Genomic DNA, 20,227 nt, shown 5'->3' with positions numbered 1-20,227 from the left:
TTTTTGCTAAATGAAATAAATTCTAAGTGTTTTTGTCGTTTTTTTTTCTTTTCGTTTTTTTGTTTCTTTTATAAAGATACACATTTGCCAAATGCTGAAGTACGATGACTCTGTTAATGTAACCTGGATTTGTATATGACTCTGCTATAGTTTAACTTGGATTATATATAACTCTGTTAATCGGACCAGCTGGGTTATATATGGCTCTGGGTTAAATCTAGCCTGGGTTGAACATGACTGTCGTTGCATCCTGGTGTTTTTTGGAAACATTTTTATTTGTCTTGTATGACTGTAAACTACTTCAATACATAAAGATATATAAACCAGAATGACATTCTACAAGTATGACTGTTGTTTGTTAACTAAGATATGGAGCTGACCTGTTCTGACATTCCTTATGTTGATCTGACCTCATCAAACCCTGTACACTCAAGACACACTCCATATATGGCCAGTACAGAATTAATTCCATATGTTGATCTGACCCCCATGCCAAAGTGCCAGCGCTCGCCCAGCAGTTTGCTGTCACCCAGGCGGATGCATGCACGCAAGGGCGAGGTCGCTTCTCGCCCTCAGGCATCTTACTGGTTATTATTATTGGTATAAAAAATGATTTTTATATCTGATCATTTGCTTTTTCTATTACTACACCCCGAAGTAAGAATATTTCATTCTTAACTGTGAGGTATAAATGTGAAAATATATTGTGGACAACATCCAATATCTCCAATAGTGACACACAAGTACATCTTGAGAGGATCTTCTTTTGTGTGTCGTCAGATGTCCTGCTCAACATCGTGCAGACATGTCTCTGGTCCTACGTGGAAGAGTCAGGTATGAGGGTGCTGCGCATAGCAGGGAAAAATTAGCCATTGGGCCAGTGGGGCCGTGGCCCAGGGGCCCTTGGCCCCCGGCGCCCTTCGGGGAAATTGGACCTGAAAAGGGCTCCTGGGGCGCTTCATTGGCCATTGATTTTGTTAAATTTAGGTCAAAAAGATGATAAAAACACGAAAATGTCGCACGCATGGGCGCTATGGGGGCCCTGCAAAATATACCGGCCCAGGGGCCCTGGTGGGGGTTAATCCGTCCCTGGCGCATAGTGTGCGAATAATATGTTTTATCAGTCAAACTCTTAATATAAGCTCAAACCACACACCGGATTTCACTCCTCCTTCCGGGTAGGAACAGAGTGCATTCTGGGATGGATTGGGCCAAATCGTGAACGCGCTGTGCCGCTGACTATCATTGCGCCATTTGCGCACGTTCACGTATGAAACATAGCCTTCACGTGTCATGCCCCAATAACATGAACGCGCACAATGATAGTCAACGGACCAGTGCTGGCTCGAGCTGCAATACCAAATTCGGCCACTATGTCCATTTCGCCTCAGGGTTTCCTCCAGGTGCCGTCTCTATTAATATATACTCTAAGATCGGGCCACCAACCGGCCTCGATGTGCAGTTTGGTGCCTTGCATGGTTTCCTCTGTCATCGGTGTCTTATGTAAAGCGCCCTGGATAAAGGTGCTATATAAATGCCAAATACCATTTATTTACCATTTATCGACAAACCCACAAAAAGGAGAAAAATCCACAAGAAGTCACTGACTTTTATATTACGATTTAATATTACAAACATGTGTGTGTGTGTATATATATATATATATATATATGATATAATTAAATACAATTATAATAAATATCATACATAGAATATATAACAAGATCATCAACAGATGGTCCATGCAAATCTGCATGCGTTCATTCATGTGTGTGCGTGCGCGCGTGCGTGTGCATGTGCGTGCGCGTGTGTGTGTTAGGTCAGGTGTTAGGTGGTTTGAGGATCCAGCTGCAGGTTGGATTAACACGATAAACCTCCAACAACACAGTGTTTTCATGGAGACGCCTCTCACCTGACAGACAGACAGACACGTTAGTGAATCAAACAAATGTTATAGAGCTGTTACATGTGTGCGTGCGTGCCGCGTGTGTGCGTGCGTGTACGTACCAATATTTCCTCCTACTTCAAATAAACACTGGTCACCTCTGCAGACAGACAGACAGACAGACAGACAGTGTAACAGCGTTAATGATGTCATTATAATGTTATGTTTCACTCCATCAATCTGGAACGAACAAATCCACTGTTTGACTCTTGTGTTCATATAAAGTCTTAGGGCTCCATCTTATGCCATGCTTTATCCTCAAGTAATAAACATTTTCCGTGAATTACGCATTTAGGAGCTTCCACTGTGCGTAAACGTTATCTTGCGGCCACACAACCCACTATTCATTTTGCCGACTACTATATTTGCGGGTGAAGGTGTGTCTGTAGACGTGTTGATGCACTTTCCCTATATTTGCTATCTTATGCACTCCTGACTCTGAGATGGTGAGACCTGAGTTGGAGTTGCCTCGGCTTGAGTCATGTTGCACAACATTCACAGCTCAGAGGTCTCGTTCTGTCTTAATTCTCCACAAATCTTTGTGATTGGAATTTTAGTATAATCAGCAGTGTCAATTCCTTGTGCTTATTGTGTTTAATTGTCCAGTCAAAGAAGTTATTAGATTTGCACAAGTGTTGGAGCTACTGGACACAAAACAACAGCCTTAATATTTCAATGAAGTTGTTTGATCTAACATGATGTGCATCAGTATTCAGTAGGCCTATACAGGTACTCCAATGCATGGCATTCCAAAATTACGTCATAGGCCAGCCAATTCTATGACTTTAATGTTTGTTTGGGACAGTTAGGATGTAATTGTATGCCATTTTGTGCGTGCGTGCATGCGTACTAACTTGTCGTCAAAGTGAGACGTGACGTCTCTCACTCTGGTGTGTCCGTCCAGCTGCATCGCCATGGACACCTTAGTGTGGAACGGAGCATGAACCCTGATGACCCCTTCACACAACACTGTCACCTACATACACACACACACAAGCACACACGTACGCACGCACGCACGCACGCACGCACGCACACACCATCATAACCTTTATTTCAGCTCAAAGTACAGTTGAGGGGCAGGCCCTCATTTGGTCAATATTTAACAAGGTTAAAAAAATGCAATTGATTGATTGACTGACTGACTGACTGACTGACTGACTGACTGACTGACTGACTGACTGACTGACTGACTGACGGGCTGACTGACTGACTGACTGACTGACTGACTGACTGACTGACTGTCTGTCTGTCTGTCTGTATGTCTGTCTGTCTGTCTGTCTGTCTGTCTGTCTGTCTGTCTGTCTGACTGACTGACTGTCTGACTGTCTGTCTGTCTGTCTGACTGACTGACTGACTGACTGACTGACTGACTGACTGACTGACTGACTGTCTGACTGACTGACTGACTGACTGACTGACTGACTGACTGTCTGACTGACTGACTGTCTGACTGACTGTCTGACTGACTGACTGACTGACTGACTGTCTGACTGACTGACTGACGGGCTGACTGACTGGCTGGCTGACTGACTGACTGACTGACTAGCAGACAGGACGTAAGGTGTGTCTCACCTCGTTCTTGTGGTTCTTGCGTCCTAAAACTCTCCGTTTGGTTTTCTCTGCCACCGTTTCCTGTTTCCTGTGGGAGTTCATCCTCCTCAGCTGAGACAGCAGGAAGCAGGGCACCTACACACAGGAAGTGAGAAAATGAGAAAGTCTTTATTGGTCATGGAGAGAAATTCAGGTGTCACACCAATCACACATATACAGACTATATAGTGTGCGTGCGTGCGTACGTGTGTGCGTGCGTGCGTGCGTGCGTGCGTGCGTGCGTGCGTGCGTGCGTGCCCGCGCATGTGTGCGTGTGTATTGTGTGGTGCATGTGTTTGGTCCGATGTAATAATAGTCCTACATCATGAGTCCGACACCCTATACCCAAAACCCAAACCTAAACCTAACCTCACCAGTTAATTTTAACCTGCCCCGGGTTAGTTGTAGCCTGCCACGCGCGTATATCTTTTCTACGTCCGAGCATAGACATGGTAATGTCCTGCCTGCCTCTGATTGGCCTACCGACACTGCCGGCCTTACCAGAGTTTCCTCCGAGGTGGAAGATACATGCTGGTTACTGAAAAAAATTAATAATAGTACGATATAATACAAGAGGATGACAGCTTGGCACACGCGACAGTAACTTTTATTTTTGTAGAAGAGGCAAACTAATATTGTTTATGCCGTTGGCCTGTTCATGTGTAAACTTGAAACATTATTGTACTGTAAACGGTCTCTTTTCCCTTGATCGTTATCTTTTTTAGTATAACAGTATTAGTTTACTATAATTAGATTAATACCTTGATCTTTATCTTTTTTAGTATAATAGTATTAGTTTACTATAATTAGATTAATACACGATAATCAACACTAACACTTTATTCAATCAAAGCAAACGGCACAAACAATAATTATTAGTTTGCCTCTTCTACAAAAAATAAAGTTACAAGTTACTGTCATGTGTTGCCATTCTCTTGTACTTGTATTATTTCCCACCACGGAGTACCCTTGCATCTCGGAGGACAGGCAAGACGGATAGTGTCGGTAGGCCAATCAGAGGCCGGCGGGGCGTTACCATGTCTATGCTCGGACGTAGAATAGATATACGCCTGCCACGCATGTCGGACTAATCTAATCCTCAAAAGTCTAATATCTCCCCCCAGGCCAGAGGGATATCCCTTTGGTCTAGTCTAGTGGTTAAGATGTTGGACTTTCACACGGGAGACCCGAGTTCGAATCCCGGGCGTTACGTGTGTGTGCGCGTGCATACCATAAACAGAACATCCTGGTACTTGATCATCATTTTGACCAGGTGGGCGGAGTCGGCCATCATGGCGAGCTCCTCCTCTTCCTGCCGGCGCCTGGCAGTGACCACGCCCATCCACCTCCTCCCGTTGCCGTGGCGACGGCACGTGTGGAAGAGGTTGGGGGCGATCACCATGGCAACGTTCCACAGAGACATCCTGTTGTAGCGCTCGTGATTCACCACCTGTCTGAGGAACTGTAACAGCACCTGGAGAGAGAGAGAGAGAGAGAGAGAGAGAGAGAGACGATCTAAATGAAGAACTGTAACAACACCTGGAGAGAGAGAGAGAGAGAGAGAGAGAGGATCTAAATGAAGAACTGTAACAACACCTAGAGACAGACAGACAGACAGACAGGCAGGCAGGCCAAATGGAGGTCTGTGGTCTACAGTGGGGTTGAAAATCACTGCTATATAACCACAATGTGAAACCTATGGCATACAGTATATGCCACATATCTTTTCAAATCTGGCTATTATGTATCAATTTGGGGGTCGTTGACATGAAAAGGTTTGAGAACCAGTGTTCTAGATGGCTAGACTCCTACAGGGCCGTGACGTAAAAAAGAAGACTACAAATACGCAAATGATTTACGAGTAGCCTAAATATTATCACATAGACCAGAACCAAGCAAAGCGGCAAAGATAGAAGTTGCAAGAGTCTCTAAAAAAGATTAGGTCTGTGGGAGTTCTGCTTCAACCCGCTTGCCCTGTCGAGTGTCACCATTGTTTCCCGTCATTTTCCTCTGTTCCACTTCTTTCTTCCAGGAAATAAAACGTCTGGGTTTCCGAGGCCACTGTTCCACTGTCTGCAACTTGTTCCTGTCCTTGAGATCCGAGGCTGTCGATAGGAAGGTTGCCAGTTCCCGCCTGATGTCCTGCGAGAGCCTGGATTCTTCTCAGACCATACTGAACAACTGTTAGCTTGCATAACGTCTTCAGACTAGGACTTAAGTCTAAGATGTGCAGCTCATCTGTGTTATCTCCAAAGAGGATGATACGATCTCTGACCATGCAACAGTACATCCTTGAACACAGACCTCCCTCATTCGGCTGCACCTTCTTCCAGGAGAAGGTCTCTGGATTTAACCTCCACAGATCACTGAACGTCTTGCCCAGACAAAGGTTTTTGCCACCGAATATGTACAGCTCTCCGTTGTATGCAAAGGCTGAATGACGCACGCGGCCTCCTAGAGGAAGCTGCGCAGAAGGCGTTTTCATCCAGAAGTTGGTCAGCGTGTCAAACACTCTGATGCTGTTGTACGGGTCCCTGTAAGTGTCGCCTCGGCCTCCAAACACAAACATCTTCTTCCCGATGAAGGTGGCAGAGTGACATTCCGAAACAGATGCTGGGGTGCCTCGGGTTTTAACTAAAGACCAGCCCACTGTGCTGCTGTCCAACTTGTAGAGGTCTTTAGTGCATCCGGTCTGGCTCCATCCTCCATACACATACATGGCCTTCCTGAAGACACAGGCCGAGTGGCCCCATCTCGCCTCCGGAACAGTCCCAGACATCTTGGGCTTGTACCATCCATGGGTGCCGACTTCAAACGCATAGAGCGTGTTGCAGTACTGCCTCGGCTCGCCCTTGCACCCTCCCCAGATGTAGATTATTTTCTCTATCACCACAGCTGTGTGGCCCCAGCGCCTGGAAGGAACCTCTGGGAGACGTGCTATTGTTCGGGTGGTCACCGGGAGCAGCTTCGCCCAGCGCAAATAGACCGTGTTGAAGACATGCACATCAATCTGATCCTTGTTGTACAACCAGTAGCCTCCGAATGTGTACACCCTGTGTCCCGCTGCTACAGCCACATGGTCAACCCCCTCTGGTCCACCTCTCTCTTTGATCACCATCCAACGTAACATCTCGCTCTCTCTCTCTGGAGTGATTTGTCTGGTTGATTCCGATAATGAACGGGACTTTTTCTCGGACCCGTCTGGTCAGCGACTATCTGTCGGCGACTAACTTCTTAGAGGAACGAGTGGCATTCGGCCACACGACAAGGAGAAATAACAATCTATCTTCCTCTGTCTCTCCGTCCGTCTGTCCTTTCTGTTCCGTCTCGCCTCGCACTCTCTGTCTATCTCCTATATGTGCCTTTGTCTCTTGCGTCTTTCCAGTAGTGTGCTATGTGATCTTCATGTAATCAGACGACCTATGTAACCTGTGTATGTAATCACCCTACCTACAGTATGTATCCGTATGTAATCACCCTACCTATCTATATGTAACTTGTGAATGTACATAATCTCCCTAGTATGTAATCTGCATGCAATCATCCTGTTTATGTAACCTGTGTATGTATCCTGCAGCTTATATAGGGCGTACGGGTTGATGTGATGTCACTTTAGTGCCTTGTTTCCCAAACAGTGGGTCGGGAAACCCGTTTTTGAGGGGATAAGAGCGTCCCTCACTTCACACGGGTGTGATTTTGTTAATTCTATTCAGATTTCCTGGAGTTCCTCTGCTGAACACTACTTTTCAGTATAGAGCGTCGCAGTCCCGCCCCCTTTCATGACGACGCCAGGCCCAGGAAATAATTCCCAATGCATTTTTCCCATAGACATTTCAAAGAGACCTTTTAAGTGTTGTACAAAGCCAACTCGAGTTGTGACAAATCATGACAACAAACACAATATTTTGGACCAAACAAATAATTACAAAGAAGAAAAACAACAAAAAAAGTGTTTTCTTCTTTCGAATTATTTGTTCGGCCCAAAGAATTGTGTTTGTTGTCATGATTTGTCACAACTTGAGTTGGCTTTGTATGACACTTAAAAGGTCTTTAAATAAATTATTTTTGAAATGTCTATGGGAAAAATGCATTGGGAATTATTTCCTGAGCCTGGTGTCATCATGAAAGGGGGCGGGACTGAGACGCTCTATAGCAAAGCAGTAGAATTAGCTTTAGGCTAATCAGTGAATAAAACCTGCAGGGGAAAACATGCATTTTCAGAAAACCTTCAGGAAAAGATCAGGAAAGTGTGAAGAGTTGGAATGGCACATCTGTACAATACGTACCTGAAGAGCCCTGTAAGGCAAAACCACACCAATGCAACTCCTTGCAACAAAACAGACCACACCAATGCAACTCCTTGCAACAAAACAGACCACACCAATGCAACTCCTTGCAACAAAACAGACCACACCAATGCAACTCCTTGCAACAAAACAGACCACACCAATGCAACTCCTTGCAACAAAACAGACCACACCAATGCAACTCCTTGCAACAAAACAGACCACACCAATGCAACTCCTTGCAACAAAACAGACCACACCAATGCAACTCCTTGCAACAAAACAGACCACACCAATGCAACTCCTTGCAACAAAACAGACCACACCAATGCAACTCCTTGCAACAAAACAGACCACACCAATGCAACTCCTTGCAACAAAACAAACCACACCACACCAATGCATGCGTGCGTACCTTAAGTGTGTCTCTGTGGGCTTCAGGTAGTAACATGGTCAACAACTGGAGAGCTTGAATCTGATGGAAGGAACAAGACAGGCCTGTACGCACGCACACATGCACATGCACACGCGCGCACACACACACACACACACACACACACACACACACACACACACACACACACACACACACACACAATATTAGTTCCGATTTTATTATTATTATTATTATTATTTTGCTTTTGACCCCCCTTTACACCCCCTTTTTCTCACCAATTAATTATGCCAATGAATTCCTCCCCACACACATTTGTGTGTTGTGTACTATACTGACTCACCTGCCCGTGAGGAGCCCCCAACCGGGAGGATATAGAGCCTTTGTCCCAACACTCCCTGCTGACAGGTGGCGCCCCAACGCGTATAGGAGTATACTTGCAGTGACAAATATCACCCTCCCCCGAACACGGGACAACTGTGTTCGAACCCACAACCTCCGCGGCGGTGGGCATGTATGCACGCTTAACGGGGTGACTGTGGCTCAAGAGGTAGAGCAGGTTGTCCAATGATCCATGGGTAGGCGGTTCGAATCTCGGCTCCTCCTGTCTACATGTCGAAGTGTCCTTGGGCAAGACACTGAACCCCAAATTGCTCCCGATGTGCTGGTTGGTGCCTTGCATGGCTTCCGCCGCAATCGGTGTATGAATGTGTGTGTGAATGGGTGAATGTAATGCACAATCTATGTAAAGCGCCTTGGATAAAGGCGCTATATAAATGCACCATTTACCATTTAACCACTGCACCACCCTTTGCCCTTTATTGGATATGCTTGGCCTCAAACGTGGCACAATATGGAGGGTAGGGTAAGAACTCCACTGAAATAAATTGGGTCCAAAATAACTTACTCAGAGGTTGTAAATTAAATAGTTGCCTATACTGTATATATCCTTCACCCTAAATGTCACGACCAAAATCAGTGTGTAAATATGAAAACGTTTCACAAATAGTGACTTCAATTAGGCCTGGGCCATGGCTCAATGGTCCAGGCACCTTGGCTGGCAATCCAGTCTGGCAGTGTGCCGTGGGTTAGACTCCCGATCCCGACGGCCTTTACTGGATGTCTTTTCCCCATTTCCTGTCAGCCTACTGTCTGTCCCTCCATATAAAAAATAAAGGCGAAAGCCACAAAAAAAAAAAAAAAAAAAATAGTGACTTCAATTAGTGTGTGTGTGTGTGCGTGCGTGCGTGCGTGCGTGCGTGCGCGTGCACCTGGTACAGCGGCGTAAGCAGGGAGGTAGCGGGAGGTGAGGAGAGGAAGAGGAAGTTCCCTGATGAAGAGTTTGAGGAGTCCTGCCGCGTCCGCCTGTCTCACCTCCTCCCAGTTCACCTCGTACACCCACGCACACCTGTCTATCTGCTCCCGAAGAGCCTGCGGTATGACACGAGGGCACGCACACACACACACACACACAGCACACACGCACACACACACACACACACACACACACACTATACTTGAGAAGACATAATATTCTCTCTCTCTCTCAGATAGTACTATAGTGCAGTGGTTAATTTGTACACTCTCAGAGTTAAAATAACTTTGATTTTACAATATACATTGGGGTCCCAGAGATAGAAATGCCATGGGGGACCGTAGCCTAATTCAAACCTAGGGCCCTTGAAATGAAACGGGTTGAGAATCTTATGGGGGTCCTTGGCGTATATTTTATAATGGGGGTCCGCAGGCCAATGAGTGTCAATTTGGGGGTCCTTGACATGATAAAGTTTGAGAACCACTGCACTAGTACTATCTGAGAGAGAGAGAGAATATTATGTCTTCTCAAGTAGTAATAGGAATGGTATGAGTATACCTTCAGTCTGGCTGCTGAACCTGGAACTCTGAGAATCCCTTCAGTCTTTAAACCTGTCTGTTCCAGTAGGGACAGGAGCTAGACACAAGGTCAAGGTCAAGGCCAAGGTAAACTTTATTGTCCACAAGGGAAATTTCACCCCCCAGCTACAGCCACACATAAAACATCAATGACAACAAAATACATTACAGAGGAAGACACAACATTACACAATTGCACACATGATGTGGATAATCTAGCCTCACACAGTTACCGCTGTTTCAGAGCCTCGTTCAACATCTTAGTTGATGCTGCTACAAACGATTTCTTAAATCTGATGTACTTCCACTTTGGTTCTTTGTATCTTCTCCCAGAGGGCAGAAGTACAAACTCGCCATTTAAAACATGGGTAACATCACTGACAATGTTTTGAGCCTGTTTTAATGTAGCCTGCTCATAAATCTGCACCAATCTGAACAATTTGGACCTCAGTTGCACTGAGAGATTACCGAACCAAACTGTGATGCCAAACCTGACCAGGCTTTCCAAGACTGCTCGATAGAACACTAACATAAATCTTTGGTCAACACCATGAACCCTGAGACGCCGGAGGAAGTGCAGTCTTTGTTGTAGTTTACTACAGAGACTGTCAACATGTGTATTCCAAGTTAGTGAGTTGTCAATACAGATCCCCAAGTATTTATATGAGGAGACCTGTGAGATAGTCGAGTCATGGATGACCACAGGCCTGTGATCACCAATACTCTTGGGGTCAAACACCATCTCCTGTGTCTTCTTAACGTTAAGACACACACACACACACACACACACACACACACACACACACACACACACACACACACACACACAAAAGAGGCTTCAGTCTCAATGTGGTTTTTAGAAAAAAGAAAAAAAGAAAACACCAGAAGGTAGAAATTTAACCCTGCATGTCCAAAACTCACGTTGCGACGCATTACGAGCCTGTTGATTGCCTATTTGTGTTGGTGTAGAGGTGGTGAAAGCGTGCACCAAGTACTACAGAGGCAGCTCACGTCCAATGTACTGTATTCAGTGTAGTGTAGAGGGTTTAATTAGGTTGTTAACGTTCTTATTGTTGTTACCTTGGTGAGGAACAGAGGGACCTTGACACCAGGATGAGACTTCCTGTCATTCTCCAACAGAACAGAGAGAGGCACTCCAAACACACCTTTATCTAAAGAGACAGACAGACAGACAGACAGACAGACAGACAGACAGACAGACAGACAGACAGACAGACAGACAGACAGACAGACAGACAGACAGACAGACAGACAGACAGACAGACAGACGTCATGTCACTGAAGTGCACACATGATGCCGTTTTAGTTGTATACCACTAGTAGTATTAGTATAGTATTACTAATACTATGGCTTAGCCTACATAGCCTTCCTCTGACTCTGATACGTGGTGTTTGATGTAGTACTATTAGCTTTGGTATTACTAGACCGTTGCCCACCGAACAATGCAAGTTGGGAATGTACTGTATGTAAACCCAACCCGGTTTTCTTTTTTTTCCCAGATATGCTGATCCTGGACCCTCAGCGATATACGCACACCGAGTTTGAAGTCGCTGTTCAGGCGGTTCTCTAGATCAGTGGCTTTCAACCATCTTCACATCAAGGCCCATTATGTATTCATCATTTGAGCCACGGACCACCGTTTGATGACATTTAGCCTCTCAGACCCAAAACTAAAGAATATTTTGTTGAGAGACAACAGGCAGGGGTGGCCTTAGGGATCTGGCCTCCTTCTTTATACTCTGGTGGCCCGTTTCAAGAGCAAATATGAGGCCCCCATACATACTCTCGACAATTATGCAGCAACAACAACAACTCTCCTCATCCGGTCGTCCCTTCACAATAAAGTGTCTCCCCTTTACCTCCCAATGCTGCACATTTTAACAGGGAACTGTGTAACTTAACATAGCGTAGGAGCAAGCAAGGCAGCGAGTGAGCGAGTGACAGGGTGGGGGGGCCTGAGGCCCCCCAGAGGGGGCAATTCTTCTACAGTCTCTAATTGTGTAGGCTTCTTGTAAATTAAGTAGCCTAATGCAGGTGTTTAAAAATAATTTAACTCCTGAGTGTAAAAACCAAATGGACCCGTAAGGCTCAAGAGTTAAAGATCTAACAGGGGTCCATTTGGTTACCAACTCTCCATTTAGCTGGGGGGACCAATGGTTGAGAACCACTGCCCTTAACCTTTTCAGCTCCATATTTAAAACATACATTTTAAGGTGTTCCAGTGGTTAGAGCAAGGTTGTGGGTTCGAACCCTCATGGGGTCGACGTCAGCAAAGGCATGCGGTCGCAAAACGGGTTCCTAACTCCAAATGAAAATGGGTTCAGATCTGAGCCAAGTCTCCTGGGGAGGCACGTCTGAAGCATGTCCTGGACGGGGTGTCCGGTCCCGGACGTAAAACAAAATCCTTGTGACCCAAAGTTGCAATTAATTAATTAATTAATTAATTAATTAATAATACCATTACATAATGAATGAAGCAATGATCATCATTAATGGTTAATTCATAATGCATTTTTGCAAGCCTTTTTCTTTTTTTTATGTGGAAAATAACTGAACTACATATGATACTCTTTTTCTACTCTTGTCTGCTCTTTTTTGCACTCTATATTCTATTTTGTTTGCTGTGTTTTGCTGTTGATGTCGTATTATATTTGTGCTGCTGCATTGTCTGAAGGAAGCCAAACAAAAATAAATTTTACTCATATGTACCTGTACACATTACATTACATTACATTACATTACATTACAGTCATTTAGCAGACGCTTTTATCCAAAGCGACTTACAATAAGTGTATTCAACATAGGTAGGGAACAAAAACTACTAATCACCAGAAGTCTTTAGTGCATTTTCTGCAAAAACAAGCAACCAAGAGTATACCTAGCGCTAAGGTAAAAGTGCAATATATCAGCTACCTATTTCCTTAACCGGATGAGACAAAATAGCTAAATCAAATGAGCATGAGCTAAAACAATTAAGTGTATCGACTAAACAAGATCCAATAAACAATACAACAATAGAAAACAAACGTTCGTACAACTAGTTAACAACAAGTAGGTCAGGCAGAGAGGAAGGGTAGTGTTTCCTGAAGAGGTGGGTTTTCAACCTGCGGCGAAATATGGGCAGTGACTCTGCTGTCCTAACATCAGTGGGGAGTTCATTCCACCACTGTGGGGCCAGAACAGAAAAGAGTCGTGACCGTGTGGATCGGCCAGAAGGACCCTTGAGTGACGAGGCAATCAGTCGCCCCGAGGTGGCAGACCGAAGTGGTCGGGCAGGGGTGTAGGCATCGACCATAGCCCGGAGATAGGAAGGAGCTGTTCCTTTCACTGCCCTATAGGCTAACACCAGGGTTTTGAACTGGATGCGGGCCGCTACGGGGAGCCAGTGTAGAGAACGGAGAAGGATGGTTGTGTGGGAGAACTTGGGGCGGTTGAACACCAGACGAGCCGCAGCTTTCTGAACAAGCTCCAGAGGTCTGATGGCAGATGCCGGAGCACCAGCAAGGAGGGAGTTGCAGTAGTCCAGGCGGGAGATGACGAGAGCCTGGATGAGCACCTGGGCTGCCTTCTCCGTGAGGAAGGGGCGAATCCTCCTGATGTTGTAGAGGAGGAATCTGCAGGACCTTGTCACTGATGCGATGTTTGCCGAGAACGTCAGTTGATCGTCCAGGGTCACACCCAGATTTTTCGCAGTCCGAGTTGAGGTCACCACAGCATTATCAATGGTGATGGCCATGTCTCGGTGCGGACAGCCCTTCCCCGGGAGGAACATCAGCTCGGTCTTGTCCAGGTTGAGCTTCAGGTGGTTTGTCGACATCCACGCCGAGATGTCAGCCAGACAAGCAGCAATGCGTGCCTCCACTTGGGTATCAGAGGGGGGGAATGAGAGGATCAGCTGGGTGTCATCGGCATAGCAGTGGTAGGAAAAGCCATGGGAGTGGATGACAGCACCCAGAGATGTAGTGTAGAGAGAGAAAAGAAGAGGACCCAGAACCGAGCCTTGGGGAACCCCAGTTGTGAGCCTGTGTGGTTCTGACACAGACCCTCTCAGCATCACCTGGTAGGAGCGACCCGTCAGGTAGGATGCAAACAGGGAGAGTGCAGAGCCTGAGACACCCATCCCCTCGAGGGTGGAGAGGAGGATCTGATGGTTCACCGTGTCGAACGCTGCAGACAGGTCCAGGAGTATCAGGACGGAGGAGAGAGAGTTCGCTCTAGCGGCATGGAGCGACTCCGTCACTGCCAGCAGGGCAGTCTCTGTCGAGTGACCCACTTTGAAACCAGACTGGTTGGAGTCCAGGAGGTTGTTCTGGTGGAGATAGGAGGACAGTTGTTTAAAGACAGCACGTTCGAGAGTTTTAGATAGGAAGGATAGAAGGGAAACCGGTCTGTAGTTCTTGATCTCAGAGGGGTCAAGTGTCGGTTTCTTCAGGAGGGGGGTGACTCTGGCAGTCTTGAAAGTAGAGGGAAAGTAGCCAGATGTCAGAGAGGTGTTAATAAGGTGGGTTAAGAAGGGAAGAAGTTCAGGTGCAATAGACTGCAACAGAGTGGTTGGGACCGGGTCCAGAGAGCATGAGGTGGGGCGACTAGAGGTAACAAGGAGAAGGACCTCGTTAGGGGAGAGGGGAGAGAAGTGGGATAGAGAGGGGATGGGGGGGGGGAGAGGAGTAGATGAAGGTAGAGAGGGGGGGGTGGCAGGCAGACGGGTGTGGGCAGTGCGCAGGGCACCAGCCGGGGGAGGAGGGAAGGAGGATCGGATATCGTTCACCTTCTTGTCAAAGAAGTTGGCGAAATCGTCAGGGAGGAGGGACGAGGAGGGAGGAGGGGGTGGTGGTTGTAGGAGAGAGGAGAAAGTTTCAAAGAGTTTTTTAGGGTTGGAAGCAGAAGCCTGAATTTTAGTGCAGAAAAAAGCAGCTTTAGCAGCTGATAGAGAGGAGGAAAAAGTAGAAATGAGAGATTGGAAGGTGAGAAGGTCCTCCGGGAGGTTGCCCTTTCTCCATTTGCGCTCAGCCGCTCTCAGGCTCCGTCTCTCAGTCCGCACTGAGTCCGACAACCAAGATGTAACAATAAAGCACAACCTTGAACCTTGAACCTTGAACACACTCAGATTTACTCGTTATAACCACTGGTGTAAAGTAACAAAATATATTTTCTCAAGTAGCCTACTGTACTATAGTCTGTACTTAAGTTACAATTTTAAGGTATTTTAGTGGAGTATTTCCAATTTTCAATACTTTTACTTCTACTCCACTACATTCAAATATTGTAATTTTACTCCACTATATTTATTTGACAACATACTAGTTACTTTTATAGATTTAGATTTGTATTACTAATACTTCTCATAAAAATGCTTCCATGGCACACTTGATATGAACCACAGAGTGTAAGAAGGTGACATCTAGTGGCCGAATGCTGTCTAGCAGCAGCTTTACGGTGTGAATAAAATGTCTGTGTTTCATAATGTTGGTAACTTTAGTCTTGGTATTATTATTATTATATATAAGTTGTCCATAAACCAATGTTGAATTTTAAATGTTTTAAAGAGTTTTAAACCTAACCACGTTACTTTATTATAATGTTTATCTCTTCAACCAATCATCTGTCTAATACAGAACCCCGTGACCGGAAGACATTGAACACATTACCCAGCATGCTATGCGTGCAGTATTTTAAAGAATATAACAGGTTTTTTTATTAACAAGCTTATGTATTATTTCTACACGTGTTTGAGTGACAGCACAGATAAAGTGATATAAATAACAATAGCCTAATAATAATAATAATAATAATAATGTGATTGTAAAATATGTAAAATGCATCAGCAGCACCGTGACTCTGTGTGGTGTTGCAGTGAGTGACTAGGTCCAGCAGGGAGCCATGCATCTTCAGTACACTCTTGGTTCTCTTCAGATCGTATAAATCTTTCGCCTTTTACTAAAGATTTCCGTGGGGAGGACCATTATGAGTATCAACTAATTTTTTGATGCTCTGCCTCACGGCGGGGCTTCCTGCTCTGTTCAATGAAAAACATATATATAGCTTACAGACAACTATCACACTATAAATTATATGTCGGTGTTTTTCATTCAACCAACCGGTCCCTTTTCATTTCAAGGCCCAATATTGATTCAGGTTGAGCCTGACCACCATTTGATCAGACATTTTCTAGCCTTCTCACAGTCAAACCCAAAACGAAAGAATATTTTGCTATGGTTGGATAAGATTATGTCCACAATTCCATGCTGTTACTGTATTGATGTTGGTACCATTAGGAGAGATAACAGGCAAAACGTTGATCAAAATAACAATATTAGGCAGGCCTATTTTACATTAGACTTCTTGTGAATTAAGTAATGCAGATGTTTAGCAATAACTTAACTCTTGAGAGCATAACATGAAAACAAATGGAGCAAATGGACGCTCTCAAGAGTTAAAGATCTAATAAGGGTCCATTTGGTTACCAACTCTCCCTCATTTAGCTGGGGACCACCTGGGGGTTCATTTTACACTCTCAATAGTTAAAGGGATATTTCACTTTCAAAAAAAAATTTGGTCATTTTGTCGTCTATTCATGCTTTTGTAAACACCCCAGGCAGTTTTTAAGTTGCTTCAATCAGTATTTAGATATTTGATATTCATTTTAGCTGCCCCGCCCCCTTCCAATACAAACCCATTGTAACTTCAAACTCCATTTTAACCATGATAGATTCATCGAAAACACCCGTTCTTTTTTCTGGTGACTGATATTGTCCTTCTAATACCTGAGGGGCCGTGTTTTTTCAATGACTGTTTTCATTTATTTTTAATAATTCTTTTGTAACAGAACATCCTTTAGGAGGAGGCCGGAGGAGAATCTAAAATTATTATTAAAAATGAATGAAAAGGCCTAGTGGTACATACCTCTGGTTCTGTGTATGCGTGGTATTCGAGGTATTTGCAGTACTTGGTGTATTCCCAGGTTATGGTACATTGTTGTCAGTTCAATGAAGGAGATGAAGGCCAGTGCGCTCATGTCTGCTGGTGACAGATCTGCTACCGCTGTCACCCCCTGCTGGGCGAGCACTGCACTGCACTACACAGTGCACACGCGCACACGCGCACAAACACACGCACACACACACACACACACACACTGTGTGATTGGCCGGAATATGATCATGTATGATGACAAGAGCGCCCCTCACTTCACACAGGTGTGATTTTTTTAGGGGCTTCCTATGTCCAGCTTTGGACACAAACATTGAATGCCATTAACATTGAATGCCAACATTGAAGACAAAAGTGAGAGAACGCAAATTCTGATTGGCCGGAATGAGATGATGTATGATATTGTATGATGATAAGAGCGCCCCTCACTGTGATTTTGTGTGTGATTTTGTATGATCTATCTATCTATCTATCTATCTATCTATCTATCTATCTATCTATCTATCTATCTATCTATCTATCTATCTATCTATCTATCTGTCTGTCTGTCTGTCTGTCTGTCTGTCTGTCTGTCTGTCTGTCTGTCTGTCTGTCTAATTGGAAAAGGTTATACTATAACATTGTGTGAATAGAATGACAGGGTCAAAGGTCACACTCACAGGCAGGTCAGGGTTATTGTCTCCATTGACACAGTGACAGTCCATGCAGGCCCCGCCCCTCATTTGTTCGGACACACCCTCAGAGTATGGCGTGTCACGCAGTAGCCAATGAGAACACTCCAATTGGACGACGCTTGTGGATGAGTGTGTGTCCGATGGAGAGTGTGTGTGTGTAGGACAGTCCATGTGTTTTGTGTCTGTTGTAGGACAATCCATGTGTTTTGTGTCTGTTGTAGGACAATCCATGTGTTTTGTGTCTGTTGTAGGACAGTCCATGTGTTTTGTAGTGTTTTGCAGGCAACACAAAAAGTCCGTTGTAGGACAGTCCATGTGTTTTGTAGCGTGCGTGTCCGTTGTAGGAGAGTCCATGTGCACTTCCGGTATCTGATCCTGAATGGGTGAGAAACTTGGGAAAGTTGGACGCCCTGGAAGTGCACGTGCACACACACACACACACACACACACACACACACACACACACACACACACACACACACACACACACACACACACACACACACACACACAATGACAGATTAATGCACGGATCAAACATGTGCCGGGCGTGCAGAGGGCCTTCATGGAGCAAACGGGGACCCCTGGCTTTGCTACCTGAAAATCTATGATTCAGTAGTCAGTCAGTTATTTGAGAAGATCTACTTCCAATCTAACCTGACTCCGCCAGATGGGGCAGCAGAGAGTACACTGGGTTCCCCCCTCCTGCTCCCATCTGGGAACTCTCAGGCAGACTTGATGCCCGGCCACAAAACAAAACAGCAGCAGCTAGAAGCTAGAAGCTGCTGCTAGAAGCTGCTAGAAGCTGCTGCTGATTGGCCAGGCCGTTTTGTGGCCGGGCATCAAGTCTGCCTGAGAGTTCCCAGATGGGAGCAGGAGGGGGGAACCCAGTGTACTCTCTGCTGCCCCATCTGGCGGAGTCAGGTTACTTCCAATCTCCAGTAGGTCGATAAGGAGATAAAGAAAAAGGCCGCACACAGGCTTTGAGTGTCGGGCAAATGCTCTCAAGTGAGGGCATGCTTCTGCTTTTGCCAAGGAAAGTATAATGAAAGGATGTAGGAGTATGAGGTCAGCCAGTTGCTCTCCCCAGGTTGGCGGAGGGAGTGTAGTGCCCAGGATTACATTAGATAATTGAAAAAATGGGTTACAAAATCGTGGGATAAAAATTGTAAAGAGAAAGGAAGGGACGTGAGCCACGTGACTGGAGGCCGCTCATGTCCATAAAACTCTATGGGCACACTTTTGCGTGACAGGGTGTACCTTTCTATGTCTATGGGCAGGCAGGCAGGCAGGCAGGCAGGCAGGCAGGCAGGTACCTCTGTGTTTATGGATGGTCTTGGTAGACTTATGGTAGCGTTTTGGTTTGGAGGGGGGAGTGGGGTTCTCATCACTGCTCTGTCAGTGAAATAAATGAAAAGACAATAGTCAGCAAAACAGTGAACAGTACAGTTAGTACAATCAAACGTTATGCTAAAAGGATAACACAAAAAGTATCCAGAAGATCCTACTGCCAAGCCCAATTGTATTTTGAGCTCAGCCATGGAGTCATATCTTTAATGACTTTTGGTAGGTCATTCCACGTTTTGGTCGCAGCCAGGATAGTGCGTTTGAGCCGAATTTTGGGGTGAACGAGATCATTGCTGTGCTTGAACAGTGTCCAAACAAAAGCGTACCGTATTGAACAGATCTTGGACGTGTGGGATCGGCTGTCTGTTCTTCTTCCTCATGGTGTGGTTGTATTCGTGCAGCTTCTTCCTCACCGTGGCGGCCTGTTGCCGCGACAACGTGGACAGCAGGGCCTCCGTTGGCCCCTCCCCCGACGACGGGCCTTCCAACAGAGAGGATAGTCCCGCCTCCACCAGCCACGCCTCTTCTAGCTCCGGCTCTGGATGGGGAAAACGGGCGCAAAAAAAGGGGAAAAGGAGAAGAATGGAGCATATATATAATTGATATAATTGCAGATAATGATCAGTTTGACTATCCAAGCCATCTTATTTTTTCTTTTAACTTGTTAAAAGGTTTACTTGTGACCTATAAACACAGGTCCGCCACCCAACCTATAGGCCACAGTCCTCTTGGTACAGTGAGGTGTTGTATAGAGTATGGTACCATCCACGTGACTGGTGTCTTCCTCGTCTTCATCGTGCTCTTCATCTCCCTGCTCCTCTTCATCAATGCTCCTCACCTCGTTCCACAGGGTTTCCATAGCAGCATGGCGGCGCTCAACGCTCACGTCAAGTGACATCATCCTGGAGACATCAGAAAGACAGGATCTGACAGGATCAAGACCTGTTGTTCATTTCCACTGAGCCCACTCCACGACCACGTACTGCTCCATCGGAGAGTACACAGTAGCGGAAAGTAGCCTACTTTTACTTTACTTTAGTATTATGCCAATTATTCTATACTTGATACTTCCACTTCATTACATCTCTGAGGAAGATATTGTACTTTTTATTCCATTGTAATTATTTGAAAACTTAAGTAAAA

At 45.4% G+C, this 20,227-nt stretch overlaps 1 protein-coding gene across 1 annotated transcript; it reads right to left on the bottom strand.

Moving 5' to 3' along the window:
- Positions 1-1,820: 1,820 nt before the first annotated feature.
- On the bottom strand, positions 1,821-19,982 carry LOC306913248 (rho GTPase-activating protein 18-like; the record flags this gene model as incomplete). The annotated part of the gene is made up of 11 exons (XM_079489838.1): positions 1,821-1,848; positions 2,800-2,921; positions 3,521-3,634; positions 4,770-5,012; positions 8,240-8,410; positions 9,497-9,649; positions 10,092-10,169; positions 11,192-11,283; positions 19,054-19,132; positions 19,411-19,622; positions 19,847-19,982. 11 exons carry the CDS (start codon positions 19,980-19,982, stop codon positions 1,821-1,823), a joined length of 1,428 nt encoding a protein of 475 aa, XP_079345964.1.
- Positions 19,983-20,227: the final 245 nt, after the last annotated feature.

The sequence above is a fragment of the Electrona antarctica genome, assembly GCF_951216825.1.
Source record: "Electrona antarctica genome assembly, chromosome: 20".
Lineage (NCBI taxonomy): Eukaryota > Metazoa > Chordata > Actinopteri > Myctophiformes > Myctophidae > Electrona > Electrona antarctica.
Note: the sequence above shows the minus strand (reverse complement) of the source record. Positions and strands in the feature narration are given on the sequence as shown.